Source organism: Ambystoma mexicanum, chromosome 7p, assembly GCF_040938575.1.
Source record: "Ambystoma mexicanum isolate Mex_15411 chromosome 7p, UKY_AmexF1_1, whole genome shotgun sequence".
Lineage (NCBI taxonomy): Eukaryota > Metazoa > Chordata > Amphibia > Caudata > Ambystomatidae > Ambystoma > Ambystoma mexicanum.
Window position 1 is genome coordinate 780,935,270 of NC_090939.1, and position 25,021 is coordinate 780,960,290.

The 25,021-nt window shown below is 47.1% G+C and overlaps 1 protein-coding gene across 1 annotated transcript in view; it reads right to left on the reverse strand.

Annotated features, from left to right (window-relative positions):
• The window catches only part of MRPS9 (mitochondrial ribosomal protein S9), a 1,138,074-nt gene that overhangs the window by 227,728 nt on the left and 885,325 nt on the right, over positions 1–25,021 (reverse strand). The window contains exon 8 of the mRNA XM_069636922.1: positions 9,334–9,502. Within this exon, the coding sequence (XP_069493023.1) occupies positions 9,334–9,502 (169 nt within the window). The remainder of the gene's footprint in view (positions 1–9,333; positions 9,503–25,021) is intronic.

Here is a 25,021-nt window from a genome sequence, read left to right on the forward strand (position 1 = left end):
GCGTAAGAGGTGGCTTCCGGTGCATTGGTGGCGAAGGTGGTGTGAATGTCGGATTTGATATCCGCCTTGAACACCACATCTAAGAGTGCTGTGGATTTAAACCTCCAGGAGCAACTGGCCGGGCCTGTCTGTAGTTTCAGGGTTATTGAGACCGAGGAATGGTCGGATAAAGTGCGTTGTTAGATTTCTGCTTCCAGCACTCTTCCCATTAGTGAGGCTGAGAAGAGGAAAAGGTCTATCCGGGATGACATATCTTGTGCCGAACAATAGAAAGTGTATTCTCTCAATATCTGGTGTATAGTGCGCCATGCGTCTGCATTCAAGTGCTTGCATAACAGATAATAACTGGCGAGCCACCTGGGTTTGGGGTCAGGGTGCTTTGTTGGACCAGTCTAGAGTGCGGTCAAGAAATAGGTTCATGCCCCCCCACCCCCAATATTGTAGGCAGCCCATAGTACCCAGCCAAGGTGTCATTCAACTGTTCAAAGAATTCCGGCGAGTCAGTGTTGGGGCAGTAGGTATTCAAGTATATGATTTCTACGCCTTCCAGGAAACCATGCACCACCAGAACTCTACCCTCAGGATCTACATGTGTATGTTATGCAACGAATTTCAGGGATTTATGGACAATTATCATGACTCCCCTTGATTGACTGGCGAAAGAGGTAAAATCTCTATTTCCCTCCCCCATGAAAGGGCTACATTGTGGCAGGTGTCTTCTTTAGCATGAGTTTCTTGGAGGAACAGTATAGCGACTTTTTGCTGAAGAGCATATATTTTGCGTGCCTTAGTGAAGTTCCCCAGTCCCTGGACATTCCAGCTTCAAATCTTCACCTGTTGTGCCATCTTTTATTTAATGGAACGTGGTTGTTCCCATGTATAGTGCCATTGTGTCTGCCATCAGAGTTTGCTGCTCGTGTTCCACTGAACCTAGTCACCAGGTTTTCATAAATTTCCACCCCGTTTGCCATTAAACAAGCTTAACAGGTGCTATCGTAGTGTTTTGGACCAGACTTGGAGCTGGCACCTTTTTTCCCGCCCCCTCCCTCACTGCCACCCCCATCCCTGAAGTGTGCACATACCACCCTCCCAATCCCAGAACCGTCCCTTTATGTCAACAGGGCCGAAAAGTGAACCACAACATGTTACACACAAGCAACTGCAAATGAAAGTGCCGTTGCCGTACAGCATGTATCCGGAAGGGATACTTTATCCACTGATAGCAGCTGTCCAGGTGGCTTAACGTGGGATAGGTGCCATCTGCTCATGCCAGAAAGAAGGGCCTTGAATAATTGCTCGAGTACATAACAGAAAGGGTAGTAAACTCATTCAGCTGGGTTCTCGTCTAGGTCAGGTATTGGGATTTGTGCTTCAATGAATTTAACAGCTTCACTGGGGACCGTGAAAAAATATAATTTGCTCCGGAATTGTATCTTCAGCCGAGCTGGGAATAGCATGGCATATTGTATGTTCCTTTGACGAAGCATCTTTTTAACTCCGATAAATTGGCGATGCTCCAGCTGTACAGGGATGGAGAAGTCCGGGAATATTTGGATAATTTGGGGCCCCAGGCATAGTTCCTTCTTATCACAGGCCAGGCGGCAGAGTGAGTCTCTGTCTCGGTAGCTTAGAATCTTTGCAATGATTGGCCAAAGGTAAGTCGCTCTGCTTCGGCCTAGGAGAGAGAGCTCGGTGTGCTCGCTCCAACGTGAAGAATGGGGAGAGGGATGGTTGATCCAGCAGGTCCTTGAGTATGATATGATATGGCATTTATAACTCGCCTATACACAAGTGTTTCAAGGCACGACAAGGGAAGGGGAACAAAGGGAGCACAGACAACGATCCTACTAGGCCAAGTGTCATTCAGATCATGCAAGTGCATGCGATGGGGGACAGTGCAGTACATGGGAATAGGTAATAATAAGTAAAGTAGTGAACAGCAAGTGGCAAGTGTAAGGGTAAGTGCAGACATCCGGTGTCAAGTGCTGGTAGTGGGACTGTAGGGACACAGAAACAGTCCCCAAGTGCGGGGGTTGCCAGGCAGACAGTGCAGGTGTGTGGTGTGACTGGCGGGGGGAGGCACCTGGGCCAGAGGGTGTCCAGGTAACCAGTGCAGTTCCAGTTACAGCCAGGAGGTCAGCAGGGGAGGGAAGGAGAAAAAGCAGAAGCAAAGAGAAAGGTTTTGAGGTGCTTCCGGAACCAGAGATGGTCCTCAAGTTTAAGGGAGGCAGGGAGGCTGTTCCAGAGGGAGGCCCCAGCTGAAAAAAGATCTACCACCAACTCGTTGCTTGGAGAAGCGACTGACCTTGAGGAAGTTGGAGGCGGATGAGTGAAGAGCGCGGGAAGGAAGATATTTAGGAAGAGAGAGCTGAAAGTATTGAGGCCCCTTGCCCCAGAAGGCCTTGTGGACAATGCATAGGGTTTTGAACTGAATCCTCGCAGCCACTGGGAGCCAGTGCAGAGATTTTAGTCCTGGGGAGATACGATCCCTGGGCTTGAGGCCAAGGACAAGTCTCGCAGTCCTGTTCTGAATGAGTTGCAAAGGGCGGAGAGTAGTGTCAAGCAGATTTAGAAAGAGGCTGTTGCAGTAATCCAGACTAGAGAGAACCAGAGCTCTTGCAACAGTGAGCTTCTGGGGGAAGGAAAGTAAAGGAAGAATACCTCTGAGGAGGTGCAGCTGGTAGTGTGACTTCTTAGAGACGTCAGAGATGTGAGAAGAGAAGGAGAGTGTGGAGTCGAAGATGACCCCAAGGTTTTTCTCCTTGCAGGTGGGAGCAGGAAGAGGGCCAATAGAGGCCGGCCAGAGGATGGCAGGAAAGGAGGGAGCAGGTGTGCCGATGAGGAGAATCTCAGTCTTACCGGCATTAAGGCAGAGGTCATAGGCGGCACACCACTCCTGGATAGCAGACAGTCAGAGAGGAGGGACGAAGAAGAGGTGGCCGAAGGTAGCCTGAAAATGAGCTGAGTGTCATCCGCATAGCACTGAAAGTTGGGGCAGAGAGCAGCAATGCGGTGGCCAAGGAGTGCCTGGTATTGGTTGAACAACCAGGGAGAGAGGTTAGACCCCTGAGGGACACCACAGGTAGAAAAAGATAGCGGAGAGGAAGGACCGAAGTTGGACCTGTGAGGGTCGTCAGAGAGGAAAGAAGTCAGCCACGCCAGGGCCTGACCGGTGATAACCAGGTTCTCACAGAGACAATTGAGCAGGAAGGCATTGTTGACAGTGTCAAAGGCAGAAGAGAGATAAAGCAAGATGAGGACACAGGGGGTTTTCGAGTCAAGGTTGGAGAGCAAGTTTCTCCAGGAGCTTGCCCAGGAAGGGAGTGATGGAGATTGGCTGATAGATAACCAGGTAGGAGGGGTTGGCAGAGGGTTTCTTAAGCAGAGGGTGCACAAGGGAGTGCTTCGGAGGGGAAGGGGGGACAGACTCCAGTGGTGAAGGAGTGGTTGCAGTAGCCAGCCAGGGCAGGAGCCAGGGAGTCAATGTGGTCCTTGATGGTTTTGAAGGAGCAGGGGTGAACCAGTTTCGACAAGACTTTCATAGATCGAACTTGTCTAGAAACCGTGTCTGCGGAGAACAGGGGAAAGGCAGAGAAGGAGGGAGGAGAGGTGGCTGCAAAAGGGCCAGAGGAAGAGCAGGGAGTAGAGGGAGGGAGCAGTGAGGAGGAGAGTGAGGACAGGATGTCCTGAGTTTTAGAGATGAAGTGAGAAGCCAGTGCCTTGCAGAGGGCATGGGAAGGAACAGGAGAGATAGAGACTGTGGCAGGATTGGCCAGTTCCTTGCAGATTTTAAAGAGTTCAGCTGAGTAGTTAGGTGCCGCAGAGATGCGGACTTGGATATGAGCTCTCTTCTTGGCGAGGACAGAGCCACTATTGCCTTTGGAGCAGGCGGCAGGCCAGTTTGTCAGAGGATGTACATGACGCACGCCATTTCCTCTCGGCCATCCTGCACTTGCGTTTAAGGGTGACAAGGTCCGAGTCGTACCAGGCGTTGCACCTGGCTTTGGGCTTCAGGCGGATTTTCATGACAAGGGCAAGGATAGCAAGAGTATCAGATATAGCAGAATGGAACGTGGAGAGGGCTGTGTCAGGGTGAGAGTCAGCCAAAAGGGTACGGGGGGTGAGAAAGTGGCGGCGAAAGCCTCAACTGATACGCGCTTCATGGGTCAGATGACCGAGAAGGTGCGTGGCAGTGATTGAAGTGGCTTGGCCTGTGGGGTAGAGAGGGTGAGATGAGAGGAAAGGAGAAAGTGCTCACTCCAGGAGAGAGGAGTAGTGAGAGGGACAGAAAGGGGATGGTCTGAGGAGATCAGAACATCCGGATTGTGCCCTGCAGAGTGTCGGGCCAAAGAGGAGAATAGTGAGTGAGAGAGTCGCAGAGGTTGCAAAAGAGTCCAGAGGGAGGACAGACGGATGTCGAAGTCGCCAAGGAGGAGGAGTTGAGTGGTCGAGGCCAGGAGCTAAGAGGAAAGGTCTGCGCACTCAGAGGAAGGAGGGAATCTGACCAGGTGGCTGATAGATAGTAGCCAGAGTAAGGGAAAGGCTAGGGGAGAAAGAGAACCTGCAGACGAGGCATTCCAAAGAGGAGTAGGCTTGCATAGGAATGACAGAGGCAGGAATCCACTCTGGGAAGATCAGGGCTACCCCCTCTGGAGCAGTTGGACCTGGGCGCTGAGAGGATCTTGTAGCCGTCAGGGAGGAGCGTGTCAAAGCTTGTGACAGAGCTGGCCGGGAACCATGTCTCAGTGAGCCAGAGGACATTGAGGTCAAGTTCTTCCAGAAGGAAGCAGATGTTGGAGGATTGTTTGACAGCTGAGCAAGAGTTAAGAGTGGCAATGTGGAGAAGGTTGCCGTCCTTGAAAGACTTCCGGGGAGGGGTACAGATCAGAGGTACGCCCTGCAGAGGTGTAGAAGGAGCCCGAGGGGTGGCAGAGAGGGAAGGAGAGGGCAAGGTAGCCGAGGAGGAGGCAGCAGGGGGGGGGGGAGAGTGAAGGCGGAGCTTCATACTCATTGCACACAATAGGAGATATGCTATTTTAGGTATAATTTTGGAAGTATTAATCATACATTATTCATGTTCGGATTTATGAAAAGCTTTCTGAGTTGCTTCTGGTCAACCGAAAACGATTTTGGCGACACCAACATAAAACAGGTTTTACCAAAAAAATTGATTGTGGCTGCTGCATAACTATGAAAATGATAAAAATCTGATAACGTGTGTAACAGTCGATAAACATCCCGCCTATCGAATGCCCGATTTTTAAGTAATAGTTTGGGCATGAACGAGGAAAAACCGTGACAGTGCCATAAAATAACCTACAAACTGCTTGGTCGGATAATTTGATTCACAAAAAAATGTAGTGTCTGATTATGTTGGCATATGTGGCATAATCTGATGAGAAAGGCTAATTAATAAAATGTGAGATTTTCAGGTACAGAAGCCAGATCCAACCCCCTGCCTCTGTCATATGATTGATGGGGTATCCTCCCCTTGCTTCTCAAATCACTCCCCCATTCTCTGAACCTACTGGCTTGCAGAGGGGGCAGGAACCCTTGACATATCAGTTGTGCGAGAAGGATGACACATCAGTGATGTCATTTGGCTTATAAATAGGCTACTCCTCCTCAACTGAGGATGGTCTGTACAAAATCCAAGGTGTGCATCTGACTAAAATCTGGAGCTATCCTTGCAGAAATTGGGCCTAGTCATGGAGTGAAGCAGGGAGCTGGAATAGCTGATTTAGAGGACAGGGAGAGGCCTTGACTGACCCCCTTGATGGTCCCTGCAGTGAAGCCCTGGTGCCCCTTGATGAACATAAATCCCTTTTCTCCTTTAAGTATAGACCTCCCCAGACATGGATCAAACAAGTCTCATCTTTTTAAGCACTACTCTAGAGTGTGCCCATAAGGAAAAATCCTCAAAATCCTCTATTGATGAAATTCATTCAATTTTCTATTGAAAGGTATTTTATTTGCCAGTGCATTGTGGCAACTCTCTCATTAACAAATCCTTTGTTCATCTGTGCATTTAAGTAATTTTTCCTATGGAACATAATCATTCCTTGTTGACCTGTTGATTATTGTTCTCTTTCCCCTGCAAAGTCCTTTGTTTGCTTGCATAGTTAAGTTATTTTCTGTCCGTGTATTTTTCACCATTTCACATTTAAGAAATCCCAGTGTATGTGTAGATCCTTAGTATATTTGGCTTAGTAAATCAATTAATTCCCACATTACTTTATGGAATAGGGCAAGGGGGCATTCGAAACTTCCTTCCCCTTTCCTGTGTTTTGCGAGTCATATGTATAAAATATTCCCCAAGAAGTAATTTCATTAAGAGCTGAAAACCCATTCTTCAATGAGTTAAATTGTGTGTTTAAAAACAAATTCTGTTTAAAAACAAATTCCCATTAGCATCTGTCATATTCCACCCAAACTGTTGCTCCCGTTGTGAGTAATCCCTTTGCCCAAAGCCTACCAGTGAGTTGCTCCTGTCCTTTCCACTGAAAACCGTGGTTCCTATGTGTCTTTCTCATTGTTTAAAGCGTGTGTCATTTTCAGCCCCAGCAAAATGAATGTGATTTACAGTTTAGTTTTTCAAAAAATGTCTTTTCATCATTTAAAAAGCATTCTTCCTAGAGTACTCCCCTTCCCCCATCATGCTCTGTGCTCAGATTTTGCATTCCCTTTCCTTTGTTTTTCATGTCTTAGAGCTTGCTTGTCATTTCCAGCTCCAGCAAAATTTAGTGGGATTTGCATTTTCGTTTTTCTAAATATTTCTTCCTTCCTTCCCCCATCATACCCTGATCACGGATTTGAATAATATCCCCTTTTATTTTTTCTATTTCTCATGTGTTGCCTGTGTTAGAATCGAATTTCCTATGTGTGCTAGCTAGTCTGTTTTGAAGCCCTATTTGTCTTCTCGTGTAAGCAGCCCGAAGTACCCTTGTGTGATGTCCCATAGCAGTAGTATTAAATCATTGAAAACCCATTTTCCATTGTCACTTGGGGGAGTGCTTAACCTTCCTGCCATCATTTGAGTGAAATTGTTTGGCATTGCATTTCATAACACAAAAATTGGTGTGGCAGTACCACATCTCTTAAACTGGTTAATTTCTAGAAGTCTGTGCATTTGTGTGCCACAACTTTAGTGGCTGTTGTCCTCTTTTCGTTCTGATTGGATATTAAAATAATAAATGAATAAATTATTCACTGACAACACACCGGGCTGGTTCCTGGTCCATTGTGAAAAGGGGTGCTGGTGGAGGTTGGGTGCGAGACAGGTTGGAGGCCTCCTCAAAGAAAATTCTGGGTAATAATAAAAGCGTTTTATTGTGTGCCACCCTCATTTGCAAGGGAAGAGGTCCCTGACTTGCTTGTGCTGCATAACACCTTGTGACAATTTGTGGTGGGCCAGCTATATGTAAGCCACGATGTAGGTGTTTGAGACGCATTATGCATGCAAGGGGCTCAAGGTAAGCGTGAATATTAAAGGGGACCGCGGACAGCCCTGCCTCGTGCGTGTCCTAGTTAGAATAAAGGAGAAAGTGTGTCTCCAGTGCGAACCCTGGCAGTCAGAGAAACATAATAGAGCAATCGGACACATTGAATACAAAAATCCCCCCAATCCCATCCACTGCAGTACAGCAAACAAAAACTGCCAGGAAACCAATGATTAGGGATAGCGGCCTGTAGGAACCCATGTCTGAGGCAGGTCAATTGGGCTTCAACAGCACTGTGATTACTGCTTCAGAATGTGAGGGGGGGGGGGTAGTCGACCAAGGTGGAGCGATTCCTCCCATTGTCGCAGCAGACTGGGGACAAGGGTGACTTGAAGCTCCTTGTAAAATTCAATGCCCAAGCCCTCAGGGCCTTGTGCCCTTATCGGACAGATGTGACATGATGGCATCAGTAACCTCCTCAGGGATCATTGGCTGATTTATTGACAGCTGTGCCACTAGTGGCAACACCGAGAGCGGTATTTCTCGCAACTCAAGAAAGTTGCTTTTAATTCCCGATCCAATGGGCCAGGGGACCAATAGCAATAAGCCCCTCGCCAGGGTGGGGGGCATTACTGTGTCCGCTAATGCCTGGGGCATTGCCTGATGCGGTAATGCCCCCACGGCTCAGCGCTCATTGCTTAATTAGTACTCAGCAGAGGTTGGGGGGGATTTGTCCTTCATACGGTAATCCCACCACTCTGAGACTCCTGAGAGCTGGAGGCCATCTCCTCCACCAGGGAACAAGGTAAGTGCCCTGCCCACCACCCTTTTCCTCCCTCTCTCTCTCTCTCTCCCCTTAGCTTCTCCTTTTTGACCCTTTCCGAGAGCAGACACGACATGGACACTTCTGTCCCCGGGACATCCATGCCCGATAGGTGACACGCTGCCATGGAAAGGGAGAAGGGACTACACATAGTGCCTTCTCTCAATCCATGCCTGCCATTTTCTTTGTTTACCTTTTTTAACTGATTTAAATGGGCGCCATGAAAAGGGAGAACCGATTCATGGGAGGCATTTTTTTACTATTTTATTTTATGGTTGCGAAAACCAGAGTTTCTCGCAAGTGAAAAAACACTATTGGTACCCCAGTCTAACGGGCTGGGGTACAAATAGCAATAAGCTTGAGCCAGGGGGGCATTACTGCTTCAGGTAATGCTGCAGAGCCTTCGTTAAGGCCCTTGCTTAGCTCAACCCTGTAACTATGGGCACCACGGCATTACCTGACGATGTAATGCCACCATCCACCCCCTCCCACCGGCTCAGAGCTTATTGCTTAAGTAGTATAAGTCAGCAAGTTCAATAACAAACTCAATCATTTCACACATAAATGTATATTCAATAACGTAATCAATAGAATTTGTTCTTGTTTTCTTCCTCTTGTTTTTAGTTGTAAGGATTATTTTTTCTTTTTCATTTCACATATCGTTAGTAATCTTGTGAAATTGATGAAGGCAAAACTGAACAATTGTGTACCGGCAACAAGCACAGGTAAGAATGCATGCATTTTTTTACCTCCCAGATTTCATCATTTACACTGTATAATTTGAATTTAACACTGGATTTTGAAGCTACCGTTCACAACTTGTGGTGCAATGCTTTTATGTAGTCTATCTGGATCATCCAGATGTCTGTGTTAGATGGAAATATTAATAAAAAATAAAGATAACTATTGATAAAAGGTTTTCCAAAAAAAAGAAAAACAATTGTGTAAGAAATAAATGTTTACTCAGAGCTGGCCATATGTCGCTCTATAAAATTACAGCATATGAAGTGGTTAAAGGCATGGGCGTCCTAAATGCTATTGTTAGCAAATATTCGGGGTTTGGAGCATTACCTTCGGCTGTGCTGAACGCCACTCCTCGTTCATCGTACTGCAAGGGTGCCACAACAAGCTTCTTTGACTCCACCTCTAATACTTTACGAAACCTTAGCACATACTCTTCTTCCATAGCGCAATATGGAAGGGTGAGTAGCCGTTCCATGAGCTGAATAAAGCGGCCATACTGTGGAGAGCAAAACAGAAATGCCAGGTTAAGCATCTTTTCAAATTATGATACATTGTATAGGGATTCTGGGGGCATTTCATTTTGACTGTTGGATTGATGCGGCTGCAACTGCAACGTAATTTAAAAAAACAAGAAAAACAGCCAAAACATGCATGCTGTACTAAAATGCTTAAAAGCACCTTTTCTTTTCTTTAAAACAAATCAACTCGCACAAGTCACAATTTTGATCACAAGATTAGCATCCTCAAATACAATTATTTTATTTGAAAAGTTAAACAACTGTGCACGACACTGTACAGAGGTATATCCTAACAATTAAATCTATTAAAATACATTAGGAGGGGGTCTAAATAGAAAGTAAATTATTACTTTTCAATTGCACTAAATAAGTTGCGTAAGCCCTTCCCCAATGTGCTCTTAAGCATAATGAAAGGACAATGAATAACTACATGCTATTAGACTACGTATGAGAAAGGTTTCCATGGAAGGCTACTCAGACAGTGTTACTTGCATGTTTATTATTTCCAATAACAAAAGTCAATTTAACAACCCGTGACCAAGTGCGACCAGTGGTCGAAGTGTACGAAAATAAGTAGTGGAACGATGTTCCCTACTGGCCTGTACCGCTCCCCAGAGACCCCATCGCTGCGCCCCCTCCCACGCACAAGACAAGCCCCAAAACACATGCGCCTGATGTTTAAGAGAACATCCAGTGCAGTGCACTGAAAGTGCAAGTTTCAACGTCTTCCTGCACCTTTATTTTAAAACGAAACCATTCCGGAACGGTTTCTTTTTAAAATAAAAGTATAGGAACGGTAAAACCTATTTAAAATAAGTAGGGGAGCACCGCTCCCGCCCACTTCGACCACCGAGTACGACCTCTTGAAATCATTTATAGTTTCCTGCTGTGCACTTGCATTTTTGAACGTTTGGTTGGGAGATGCTAACATGTCTGCATGAAGCTTTTCAGCTGTTATGTACTAGACTGCATTACTTTCAAGGGGGAAGGTGAAGCAACAGGAATACATGATCCGAAAAGGTTGCCCTGGAAAAGGTCAATGATCAATTCAACATTCAAAATAGGTAAAATCATGTCACTGGACAAACACTCGGTTGCGCACAGAGATAAATATCCAATTGAGGTCAAGACGGGGTGCTTTTAATAAAACGGGCGAGACCTTCTCATCTCAATATAGGATATGAAAATTGGCATGGACCCTGTGCTGACCAAAACAAAAAGGGGCACTCGAAATCATGGAGGGATGTATGAATTGGAAAAATAAGTGACACTCACTACAATGGCGCTCGGGTGTGCTTTGACTAGCTATAGTTCAAATATAATCTGGGAGACATCAAACGTGTAGCATATTTCCGACGTGCTGGTCTATGATACATTATTTAGGCTATGCATCCCTTCAAACAACTCCCCTCCAATCCTGCTGAAATCAGCACAGCGGCCTTACTTTAAGAGTTTAATATATAGGATTTCACCCCCAGGCCCAGTGCTCCAGATAAGATTTTGAGGTGGGGGTATTTTACGCATGATTTTTCAAATTAGAGCGTAAATGCAATTTCAAGAGTGTAAAAATGAGTTTTCTCCTCTGCAAGACAGTAAAACATATCCAACATACACCCAATGCATATGTAAAATCAGACCCGTAGCCCAAAAGAGTTGTAGATCAAAGTTGTCTGGCTTGGCTTTAACCATTTTATTACACTTGTGGAAAATATTCTGCCATAAAAACAAGTACCTGGTACTTACACAGCTTCATTTTCAAAATCCTAGAGCCTAGAAACTCTTAAGAACTACTATAGATTGAGACTGATGCATTGCCTGCAGGGGGAGTGCGAGTAAGCAATTGCTGGCATATGATTTACTTACAGGAACTTGCACACATAATCTTAGCAAAAGTCACAAACTGCTAATCTACCTTTCCCGCTGTCTGCTGCAGGAAATTAATGTGGATCGCCAGACACTAGTTAGCAATATCACTTCAAATAACCAAAAAGTGCATGCAAGCTGAACTGCATTATGGCTGGCATATTTATAGTGTTACTGGTTTACTGTTTGTGTACAAAGCCAAAAAACATAATTCTGGCAATTACAGTTAGGAAGAAGTGCAGGCAAGTGCATAAATTGAAGACTGGTCCCAAAGCCCTACTTCGACACTAAAGTGTGTGATCCTGGACAAATACTTTTGTCACTGTGCCTTTTTAGCAAAAATAGAAATTGCTACTACAAGTGATTTATTTCCAACTAGTTACTACTAAAAAAAGCCTGACCAGCCTCTGTTCCACTGTTCGACCTGTAGCATTAATAGTAGTGATCATTTATATAATGCACATGACAAAGTTTATGTCTCTTGGCTTACTCCTTGCTGCTCGTTTAATATAACTTCATATGAACTCCGATTATTAAAGACTTGTCTGTACCTTCCTCCATCTTCTACTTCTATCCTAGGAGAGCAGTCTTGATTGCCCGATAGGTTTCCTCCTAGATAGCCAAGAATCTGCATCTTGGACATTACACGCATCACAGCAAATTCAGCCCATGACCGCTAATCAATCAGTGGTGGAAGGGGAAAAAAGGAACTAGTGGTCCTCTGGTTGCATCCAAAAAGGAGGGAGTAGGATGGCCGGACAGACTGGGTGGGAGGCAGGGTGGAGTATGGGGACAGGGGACCAGGATCACAAACCTTGGCTGAACAGTGAAGCAGGGATTTTAATCCACTCTGCAAATTTGACCACATACCTTCCAAGCGTTACTCAGCACAAATAGTTTGGATTTCAAGGCCTACAGTAATGATGTCTTAAAGAGTTTACTTCCAAAAACACAAATTGCATAATAACACCACATGGCAACATGTAAATCCTTACATCAACATGTTAAGCCTGAATGGTAAACTAGAAGTCCCAAAAATCTAGTTAACCCCACTGTACTTTCAGTGATTTAATAAAAGAAGTTGTGTAATACACTCATTAATGAAGATTATTGCCCTCTGCTGCCATCTAGTGGAGGAAAGTATGCTTTTTAATGAAAATGAATACAGCGTAAACGGTAGGCAGAAGAAAATTAAATGCTCCGTAATGGCTTTAATTACATGTGTATAAATTCAAGATACGCACCTTATTTGTAGGGCTGCCCGTGCCGCAGCTGAAACTGGCCTTATAGGATGGGTACTTTAACTGGGTCAACCAATTCAGCATGTTAAAAAGAAATTAAATGTACATGGGCCTTTCTGAAAGAAAGTGGACCTCATTCAAGTATACCCAATAGAGAGGATCACCCACTGTATGCATTTGTCACCCAGGAAGATGCAGACTGCGATATCGGGACAAATAGACATACATCTTAACTGCAAAGCCGATGTGGGCTCATATCTGCATGTGTTGACCAGTTTGTGGTATTGAGGCGATGAGCTCCGAGGTGGCGGGCCCACCCTGCAGGTAACGGCCAGTGACCCAGGTTATAGGCCAGAGTGAGGGGTATATCGCCATTAGCACCCATGAAGATACCACATGGGTGCTAGTTTTTATTTTTTATAATGTAAAAGTGAAAGAAATACGTACCTTTATCTTGCACCCGACGCAGCACAGTGCTTTCAACCATGAAGTCCGTCATCAACACTGAAGAGCGGACTGCTTGGCTGAAGGCACTGTGCGGTGCAGCGAGATAGAGGAATGTTTTTCTTTTTTTTTTTTTAAACATTTTTATTAGTGATCTACACGGGGTCCAATGGGATGCGGGAACAGGGAAGGAAAGAGCCAAATGCTAAGGAAAGTGCGCTGAATGCAGGCTTTCCTTTGTGAATACAGCCAGCGTTCCGAGCATTTTCATTGGCTGCGGGCGCCTCGCAGGGTGCTATAGCTGCATATGGACAGGTTCATGGAGTCTATGTTGTACAGGGTTCCTCTTACGATACTTTCAGTGACACTTTCTGCCAGATTCGCACCTACCTGCAAACTAAAAAATGAGGTACACTCGTACCCTTATTGTGGAGAAGAAGCAGAGACTCAAATGTTAGAAAGCTGTGCAATGACAGAATTTTGATGACTCGCAATCACAAGTTTTACTTTCAACAATATCAGATGCATGGATTTAACTATACGACTGGGTGATGACTTTGCATTCTGTTTGTTAAGCGATTAATGCATTTCTGTATCCCCTCTGTGCGAGTCTGTGCTTTACTGTCTTTGTATAATATTTTGTGTACAGTTAGATCAAAACAGAAGTTTATCCTCATGCTTTTCAGCTTAATGTTGTGAAAGACCATTGTTGACCTATTTGTACGGACTAATAATATTTTGGTCACAAGATTAGCACCCCCTTTACACAGTTGAACTCTTTTGATCTGACGTTTTGGCCAGGCCATGGAACGGGTTTCTGCTCCTTTTTCAAACAGCAGAGACTGAGATCACATTGAAAGGCCGTGCAAGTGCATTATTGCTTTCATAAAATTGCGCAAAATCTGTGTTTACAGTTGCACAAAAAAAGCGCTTTTTAAAACACTTTTTTTCTGGGTGCCTTGCCCATTCTCATCTATGCTATTGATACAAACACTTCACTTTGAACATTGATGGGCCAGAAGACGGCAAATTAGACCACTACCTCTATTCACAACAATGCTACTTTGCAGATGAATGTGAACCCTCAACACCCATTTACACACACAACCATTCTAAACTCCATCTCCTCAGACTTCATTCAAAGATCTATAACCTCCGTCTAATGGTCTGGCAGAAGGTGCTTCAGATGCAGAGAGCCAAAGCTTGAGGCTTAGTGACGGAATGATCCCTTTATAGCCCAAAAGAAAAAGTGAGCCATACTACAAGCAAAAAAATCCCTCCAGAGAAGCCGCATTTAGACAGCCGACAGCTCCCCATGGCATTGTTTTGCATTCAGAAACAACTACATTATGATATGGTGTACCGCCAACCACAGATCAAGACGTAATGAGCGGTAATCTTTTTTCACAAATTAAATGACCAAAATACAGGCGGAAATTGCTGCAAAAATGGTTATATCAAAGTCACCCGTTGGATTGACATCAACCTTCCCATTGTTGTAGACATTAGGACAGAGCCAAAAAGCATCTTCTTCCAAACAGTGACCGCATACAACGCCAAATTTTAGAGAAGCTCAGTACCATTTACTTTACAGACGATCTATGTCCCTCAACAGTTGTCAAAGGATGTTCCAAGACCTTGCTCCAACTAATAACGGATAGCATAATTAAAATCACTTGCAGAAGACATGCTCCCAATCTTAACGAAAGATGCATGGGTCACCTCAGGCCTGAATCATCCATATGCACCAGCAACTGCCCATCCATGTGCCTCACAAACATACCCTTTCTATAATAAAATCTGAGATAAGGTTGCAGCCAACTGCTTCCAATGCAGTGGTCGAAGCGGTTGGGAGCGGTGCTCCTCTAATTTATTTGAAACCGTTTTACTGTTCCTATTGTTTTATTTTGAAAAGAAACTGTTCCGGAATTATTTTGTTTTAAAATAAAATTTGTAGGAAGAAGTTGAAACTTGCACTTTCACTGCACTGCACGTTACCGTGAACAACAGGTGCATGCGTTTGGGAGTTTGTATTGTATGTGGGGTGGGGTGGCGTTGGGGTTTGTGGGGAGAAGGGGTAGGCCAGTAGGGTACATAGTTCCACTACTTTTGATACACTTCGACCACTGTTCCAATGTTTTTACGAAGAAATAAAAACTTTTTTTTTTCGGCCTACTTTCATTCGTTTTCCCATAGAAAAGAAGGTGTTTCCCATTGAGCAGTCGCAGGTTGAAACCCATTGGGTGGATTTGCACCAAATAATGACAAGTTGGACACAAAGTGTAACTGATATTCCTTTTTTTGGTCTGGTGCTAGTCTGTCCAGTATTTGTTTTAAAAATCTGAGTGAGAAAGGGATGCACCAAACCAAAAAACGTGTATGCAGCTACCATTGTGCATCAGAGCCGTGAGGCAAAAGCTGCCAACATGTAACCGCAAAACTCATGCAGGAAGCCAAAAAAGAAAAAGGGCTCAACCTCATAGTTGGAGAGAGGAAAAGAACAAGTTACTTTCCTTCCTGGTAATGTTCTTTCGATGTGATGGTCCGACGACGTATTCCCCATCTATGACAGTAATCACCACAGCTGTGCTGCTTCGGAAAATATTTCGGCGTCTGCGTCCTGCGTTGATGATGTCGATACGCTGTCCTCGAGAGCCTCCGTCGAGCCGACATCACCGGATGTTATAGGTAGGACGCACGATGCCCGTAGCCTCAGTTATAGTTTTTTCCCAGAATGTGTGGCACCAATCTTCTGCCAGTATGACCAGAGAAAGCCTTGCGTAAACGTAAGCTGCAATCGCATAAGAAATTCTGTAGCGGGGCAGGTCGGGAGGGAGCGATATGGAATACGTAGTCGGACCATCCCATCGAAAGAACGTTACCAGGTAAGAAAGTTACTTGTTCTTCGAGGGGATTAGGTCCTCCGACGTATTCCATATCTATGACATACTCCCAAAGCAGTACCAACGTATGGAGGAGGGAAAACAATTTAGAATATAGAAATTTAGAATGTCCAATTAAATTGCAGTGTAAAGGACCGCCTTGCCAAAGGCCAGATCCTGCCCATGGATATATGATATGATATCATATGGCATTTGTAACGCGCCTATACACAAGTGTTTCAAGGTGCGAGAAGTAGGGAGTAGTGTCTTACAAAAGTATGGACCGAAGCCCATGTGGCTGCTTCACAGATGTTACGAATAGGAACACCTCTCTGCAGGGCAGTAGAGACAGCCATACCCCTAGTAGAATGGGCCCATAACCCTACCGGAGGGTCCTCACCTGCCAAGTGGTAACATTCAGAAATTGCCAAGATAATCCATCTAGACAAAGTCTTCTTAGTAACAGCTTGTCCCAAACGCCTTCCAGCGTAACCTATCAAGAGCTGATCGTCCACTCGGACCCGGGATATGCGTGAAATGTAGAAACTTAAAGCTTTCCTAGGATCCAACCTATGGAGCCTCTCCTCCTCTTTACCCGGATGCGGAGGAGGATAAAATACCGGAAGAATGACCTTCTGGCTTAAATGAAATTCCGAGAAAACCTTCGGAAGAAAGGAAGGACAAACTAAGGACAACCATGTCCGTATGAAACATAGTGAAGGGTGGCTTAACAGAAAGTGCTTGCAACTCACTCACTCTGCGAGCGGAAGTGACCGCAACTAAAAACACAGTTGTAAGGGTTAACAGTCTCAAAGAACAAGAATGTAAAGGCTCAAATGGAGAACCCATTAGGAATTTCAGAACAAGGTTCAAATCCCAACCGGGCACCTGGAAAGAGTGCTTAAATATGGACAGCGCCGCCAGGTAAGCTTTAATGGTACTCACTTGCAGGCCCTTGTAGGCTAACGAAAGCAAAAAAGACAGAACCACAGGAATGTCACATGAAAAAGGATACACATTCTTAACCCTGCACCAGTCGCAGAACTTTCTCCAATGGCAACGGTACAGGGACTTGGTTGCAGACTGTCTGACCGAAAGCAAGTCCTCCATCACGTCTTCAGTGAGGTCCCAATCCTTATACCTCAACCTTTCAGAAGCCAAGCATGAAGGTTGAGGGATCTGACCTCTGGATGGAGAACCTGACCCCCCCACCCCCTCCCGTGAGAGCAGATTGTCTCGGTAGGGAAGACGACGTGGAGGGTAGATGGACAAGTCGAGAAGGTCCGGGTAGCACGTTCTCCAGGCCCATGCCAGAGCAATGAGGATCATCCGGGAACCGAACCTCCGTAACCTCCGCAGCACTTGCGGGATGACGGGGACTAGAGGAAACGCGTACAGCAGTGGGAAGGACCACTCCACCACAAACGTGTCCCCTAAGGCTCCTCTTGGAGGAAATTCCTGCGAGGAGAACTTTTTGCAAATCCTGTTGACACTGGAGGCGAAGAGATCCACTTGTGGGGTCCCCCAAAGGGCAAAGATCTCCAGGAGAATCCCCTGAGCCAGCTCCCACTTGTGAGAGATTGAGCTCTGCCTGCTCAGAGCATCCGCCGTCTTGTTTTCGTCTCCAGCCAGATGCACTGCCGAGATCGAAATCTCCTTCTGGATGGCCCAGAACCAGAGCTGCATCGCCTCCCTGCACAGAGGAAGGGACCCTGCCCCCTCCCCCCCTTTTTGTTGAGGTAATGCATGGCCACTGTGTTGTCCGTCAGAATCAGGACATTCTTCCCTCGCACAGTCGGCAGAAAAGTCTTCAGGGCAAGCCTGATGGCCCTCAGCTCCAACAGATTGATATGGAGTCTGGACTCCGATGGAGACCAACGACCGCTGACCGTCAACTCGTTGGCATGAGCTCCCTATCTCGTGAGGGACGCATCAGTCATGATCGTCACCTCTGGCCAGGGCAGCCAAAATGGAGCCCCTCCTCTACAGATTGCCTTCAACGGCACACCACAGGAGGTCCTGTGCGACCGAGGGTGGCATCTGAACGGGGTCCGACATCCTGCCGGAGGACTGCGACCACTGCATCTTGAGGGCCCACTGCAGAGATCTCGTCCGCAACCTGGCCTCTGGCACCAGAAGAAAGCAGGATGCCAGGAGGCCGAGCAACCTCACGAACTCTAACGCCGGGAGACTCTGGGCATGTTGAAACTTGTGCACCATCTGCGGAATGTGATGAGCCCTCACCTGGGTAGGGAAACACTGCCCTAGGGACGTGTCGAGCACTGCAACCGATGTACTGGAGCCGCTGAGTTGGCATCAAGTGGGACTTCTTTAAGTTGAGGGAGAAACCTAGCTTGTGAAGGGAGTGGCAGGTGACGGACAGATGATCCAGGACTTGCTTGGGAGAGCGCGCCCTGATCAACCAATCTTCCAGGTAGGGGTAGACGTGAATCCTCCCTTTCCTGAGATAGGCTGCCACCACCACGAGCTTGGTGAAAACCCTCGGGGTGGAGGTCAATCCGAACGGCAGGACCCGAAACTCAAAGTGCGAGTCGCCAACCGCAAACCTCAGGTACTTGTGCTTGGGATGGATCGGCACATAAAAGTAAGCGTCCTTGAGGTCGAGACACACCAACCAGTCCTGGAGTTGAAGGGCCTGGAGGACTTGAGAAAGAGTAACCATCTTGAACTTGTCCTTCCTGAGGAGCTTGTACAAACCGCGCAAGTCCATGATGGGTCACAATCCCCTGTCTTTCTTCGAAATCAAAAAATAAGGGAAATACCATGCCTTGTTCCTCTCCGCTACAGGTACCAGTTCTATGGTGCCTTTCTCCAGCAGGGATTGTATTTCCTGCGCAAGGAGCAGATCTGGACTCTTCAAAGGGAGATTCCCTGGTGGATTGTCGTGAGGCCTCTACCGGAAAGGAAGATAGTGGCCGTGGGCTATGATCTCCAGAACCCACACATCTGAAGTAATGCACGCCAATCTACAAGATGCTGCGCCAGCCTTCCCCCAACCGGTGAACCATGGGACATGGCCTAATGACTGAGCTGAAGCGTCTGCGGCAGTGCCTGAGGGCAAAGAGGCAACTGCCTGAGCGGCCTTGGCACCTCGAGTACCCCGTTTTCCACCTCTGGTACTCCTACAGTGGCCCCTTCGACTTGCAGCTCCTTTCGATTTACCAAAGGATGAGTAATATCGAAAGGAACCTCCCCTCCATTGCTGTCCCCTAGGACGAAAAGGCGGAAGTTGGCGAACTGCAGCGCTCAAAACCTTCACTGCAGCTTTAGAAGTCTGCAACCTCTGAAGGCTCTTGTCAGCCTTGCTGCCAAAAAGATGTTCACCATCAAAGGGCATGTTGAGGAGCTGGGATTGCACATCCAGAGCAAACCAGACTTCCGCAACCACGCAAACCTGCGTATTATGGTGCTGGCCGCAACGGACCAGCTGACACAATCTGCCATGTCCAGACCCGACTGAACAGACTCGCACATGGCATCCTTGCCATCCTGCACAATAGCAAGAAAACCATCCCGTTCCTCCCCTTCAGGAATATGATCAGCCGCTAATGAAATACAGTTCCACAGAGTATGCGTGAAACGTGACACAGCGCACAAACAGAGTTGGCTGCCTGTAAAGCCATACCCCCTGAAGAAAACGCTTTCTCCGCCCAGCCATCAAAACGCTTGCCGTCCCTATCAGGAGGGATGGTAGGATACGACGCATGCTTTGCTGGGGCCGTAGCTGCCTGCAACACCAAACTCTCCAGAGTGGGGTGCATGGTCAAGTAGCAGGGGTCGCTACTGGCTGGGCGGTATTTTCGCGGCAAAGACTTGCTGACTGCCGGGAGACACTCCGGAGCAGTCCAAGCTGCTGCCACCCTTCTCTGCAAGGCCATATGGAATGACAGTACCGGGTCAGTTGGCGGACCTTGTTCGAGGATATCCGTCAGGTCATCCTGCAGAAAATCCATTGGTGGCGCAGACCACCCCAAGTATTCCGTGACCCTCAACATAAGGCGCCGGTATGAGGACTCGGCATGGGTGCCAGGCTTAGGCCTACAGACCTCCACCTCCGGAGAGGTGTCCAGACCACCTGCGCCATGCAATGACTGCCGCATGTCTTCAATCTGGCTATGCCCAGACAAAATCTTGTTAGGTACCTCCTCAGGAACCATACCTTCCTCAGACCCTTCATCCACCTCAGAAATATAATCCAGAGGCTGGAATGAGGGCACAGAAAAAGGACAAAGACATTTTTAGCATTGGCCAGAGCCTTTTTAGGGGTTTCCACCGTGCCATGGGGTACCTCCCACAAAGCAGCCTCGAAAGGTGTCAAGGGCATCGATGGAATAGGCGTAGACGGTGGCGCCGAAGGCTTCGACAGTCCTCGAGGGCAGAGCCCCGAGCGTGTCCTTCGACAGCCTGGGCGCCGACGGCTTCCTTGAAGGTGGAACCTCAAGAGAGTCACTCGTTGACCTTGGCACCAAAGGCGTCTAGGTCTTCTTTGAAGACCTCACAGGCACCGACGGTCTCGAGGGTGTCGAGGACCGGGACCTGGAGCGGGCATGTCTAGAGCAACCATCCTTGTCTGACCGGGACCTCGAAGGTGCCCGATGATCGCGACGACCGCTCGAGCCCGAAGGTGTGCGAGTGGTGTCTCTAGCACGGTCACAGACGGCGTCTTTCAATGGCATGAATCCCATTGCACAGGAGTGGAATGAATCCCATTGCACAGGAGTGGAGTGCTTGTTGGGACAAGCCACCCGCCGATGGGCGGAGTCCTCAGACAAGGACAGGGAAGGCGACCGATGCTGGTGCTTCCGTGAGTGCCTCGAAGAGGCAGAGGAATGGCAGGACCTACTCCTGGACCGAGACACCCCCCCCCCGGACCTACGCCGACGATGCAGAGAGTTGTCCCTCGAATCGTCAGTTGAAAGCCCAGTGGATCTTGACTTCTGGGGCTTGGCCACCCTACCTACAGAAATCATCTTCTTACGCTCCCGCAAGGCCTTCGATGTAAGTAACTGAGGTCTACATAGTCATCCGTGTCATGGTCCTCAGCGAGGCACCAGAAGCAGGCGGCGTGCGAATCCGCCAACGACATCTTGGACATGCAGTCCCGCCACTTCTTAAAACCCGGTCGCGGGGTGGAAGAAGACGAAGACATCATGGAAATCTTCACAACGAACAGGTTCGAAGAACCTAAAGAACAGAACTCAGAAGAACCGAGCCATGCCGAGATCTCTGAAGCAAACAAGTTTGCGGAAAAAACGGAACTGAGGCTACGGGCGTCGTGCGTCCTACTTATAACATCCGGTGACGTCGGCTCGACGAAGCCCCTTGAAGACAGCATATCGATGTCATTGACGCAGGACGCCGAAAGATTTTCCGAAGCAGCACAGCTGTGGTGATTACTGTCATAGATATGGAATAAGTCGGAGGACCCAATCCCCTCGAATGGTGGTTTTGCATTGAGGTAGAGGTGGTGAGGGGGAAAGTGGACTGCATGTGTAGTAGAAGCATTTGGTATGGTCTGAGAATAGGCTGTTTTGTGATGAACCACATTGGTTTTCATTTACACAGAGTGGGACAGAAGAGGGAATCTATAAAGGATGGTGGCCACATGGAGAATGTCAGTGGGAATGGGGAAGACTTCAAATTATCAAGCAATTTCCCATTACCATGACAAATTATACAATTCTGTACAAATGCCTACTGGGATTGATTAGCATGGTAAAAGAAGGCGACATCAATGGGATAGCGGTTTAATGCAGGAATTTACAGAGGAAATGAAAAAAGGGAGAATGCTGGGATGGAGGTACAGTTCCCATGCCCGAACAAATGATTTAGGCTCAGGAAAACCTATAAGCGCATGAGAAAGGGAAGGTGTGCAGCCGTAGGGGTTTAGTCAGCGAAAATGGGATCAAATGCATTTGCTTTACAGTAGTCGTAACAGCATAGGTAGGCCCACGTATAGGGCATGGATGATATTGTGTAGCAGCAGCAACATATAGTGTGTGATGATGACGACATAGATACAGGGTCCGGGTAATACTGAAGTACTGCCATATTGGAAGTGCAGTCTAGTATTCTGTATTCCTTGTTGGAGGTGTTACCACGCAGCATGATGAACGGTTCTAATCTTTTGCCTCTTCCCAAGTCACAGCAGCGAAGCTGAGAACAAGGGCGTTCACGTGGACAAGATAATGTTCTAATTGTTTAACGGTATCCAGCTAGGAGCCTGCAAAACCAGAATGTAACATGAACGGCAGAGCAAGGGTTGGACTGTGCCCGTTCTGAAAGACAAACTCATGAGTCAGGTCGGAGGTCTGGAGCTGCCAACATGCTCCGTTTAGATTTAGGGCACTAGCGCCCCCCCAGGATAATGGTTCTATTTGAACTGCCAGACGGCTGGAAAGTAGAGTATCTAAATACATCAGAATTAGGCCAATTTATGAAGTCCGCAAGAGAGAAAGGAGGAGTACCGTAGGTGGGCAGCTGATAAGGGGGGAGTGAGCTGCAGAACATCCTGCGATTTGTGATACGAGGAGCAAAAAGTGATGCTAACAAATCTAGTCCGGAGTTGGGGATGCATGGTGGGGTGCCCGGGTGTCTGGTGTGAAGAGAAGCACAGTATTATTCCATGGAGCCAATTCGACCTCAGAGTTAGCCACTGAGCACATGTTAATGACCTGGTGCACACCACGTGATTAGGCCGATGCAGCGGGTAACATTCCATGTAACTCGCAAATCCAGTAGCGAAAACCAAGGTGATTAAGTAGGGGAACCACGTGTTAGAGGTGTGAGAAACCAAAGGATGTCTCACCCGCTAGTCCTTGGGGACTTGTGATCCAGGTGGCTAGGACACGACTATGGCTTTTGAATGCAGTTCCTGGGGGTGGACTAGCGCAGGAGGATCACCTGGGTGAGGGGTCTTTCGGGAGTGGGGGTGAGATGTGCTATTCCCCCATTTTTGTTCATCTACCCCATCTGATTTTTTAGGATTTTCCAAAGTCCCAACTCCCCCAGCCCCTCTTAAACACAAACACTGGGCCGAGGAAGAGGGAGACAGAGTAACTGGACTAACACTCTCACATCGTACTGGACATGTCCTGTTAATCGGGTCAGGCAAAGTCAGGCACTTTACACTAAGTGCATGCACCCGATACCAGTTAGCTCTCCTCACACGAATACAAGGCAACACCTAAAGACACACTGAGCAAGGTGGAACACGATTAGGAGCAGAACTTCTGGGATGAAGGCACAACTACTGGAGCAGAACAACGGACCAAGGGACCAGAGCAGCAGGTCGAAAAACCCAGGGGTTCCCTACTGGAGGTTGTTGCTTCCGACCGGGAAAGACGCATGGAGAGGCCAGATCCTTCAAGTGAACATTGCATTGTGTTTCAAGGATGCCAACGACCCTACCAGGTGTATGACAGATTTGGGGAGTCGAGGCCAAGCCTATGGTACCAACCTTGACTCTTGAATTTGAAGTAGCAAAGCAATCGAGAGGTACACACAGCCGGTGAGTTGGCAAGCAACCGGAGAGACCGGTGTGTGTTAAAGCGAATGAAGTAGCAACAGTATATCACAAATGAAGGCTGCACAGGTGTGGATGAGATGCAAAGAAAGGCAGACCTGTGAATGAACTTTGAAGTAAAAGGCAGCTGTGAGATCAGTGATACTAAGTAATGGAGTAATCCAGTGGAAGAAGTAGACTATTCGAAAAAGTCTCTGTGAAAGGTACATTGTTTGAAGTTACAACGCGAACTAACAGCAAAAGTGCATTAAGTGAGAGTAAACAAACCTTAAGTCAAAGTGGTCCTGCGGTGGTCTGTAAAGAGAGCCACGCACATTCGAAAGTTTTCATCATCCAAAAGAAGTCTGAGTCAGATTGATGGAGACCCGAAGTACAATAAGCTTGGGGAAGGGAGCCCCGGCAAGTTGGTGTTGTACTGTGACGTGAGAGGTCTCAGAGCGACAGAGGAGGAGCTACGTGAACTGTGTGCTGTAAGGTCCGAGGCCGGCAGAGGGAGACCTTTGTGAACTTTACGTTGGAATACAATTTTGAAAGTCAAGAAAGAGACTATAGTGGAAGGGCAGGCGGGCCTCAATACACAGCTTTGGAACTGCTTAGTGTGTCAGACACCAAGCCAGAGTGTGCCATCCTGACTACAAGGACAACCTTATTCTGAGGTTTAACGTGAGGAGAAGGGCTGGTTCAACTACCTTTATTGTTTTGAACACTGATTTTTTCCTATGCATACATTTCTCCTTTTTACACTTTTTGTACAAGAGATAGGGCAGGCATTTGGTTTTGCTAGCATAGGCCATTTTGATTTGATAGACTCCACTAGGACTGTTTTGTTTATCGTTTGATGGTCGAGACTACTCCCATCTTAGTTATAGGGCAAAATAGGAGTTTCTCTGACCCCAACATTTTTAAAAAAGGTTTCACAAATTGTATCCATTGTGTCAGTGCCATGCCTTCCATACAGAGGGCAGGTGTAGATTAGGTTGTGGCCAGTTGGTCAAGGGACTATAGAGGACTGGGAGTATGTATATAGGTGGTAGCCAATGAGGGTGGGGGATTAATACTGTATTAGTACTGTATATTGTTCATGTCACAAGTGACTATTTTCTTGCTTATAACCACGTGTTTGCTTTTAACTTTGCTGAGAGCTCTGTGGCAGTTTGGTTCTACCGTACCTTATGTCGCATATTTGCTTTTTGTATACAAAATAAATCTTGTTATCCTTGCAAAGAGGTGCACTGAGCTTTTTCCTTAGAGAAGTGTGTCTGGTTGTCTGGAGGTCGACTTACAAGGGAATGAGGGGGCATTGGCTGATGGTCAAGGGACCTTAGTTGCAACGTGGACAGTGGACACAGCCAAAGGCCATGGTTGGTGGCATCTGGTTAGTTACTAGCTAGGGGGACCCACACCATGTCTAAAGACCTAGGTGCCTGGCTTTTATCATAATTGATGCAACATGGACAGTGGTCATGGCCAACGGTCATAGCCTGTTGGTCATAGAGAAGATGCAGCATAACAAAACTCTTT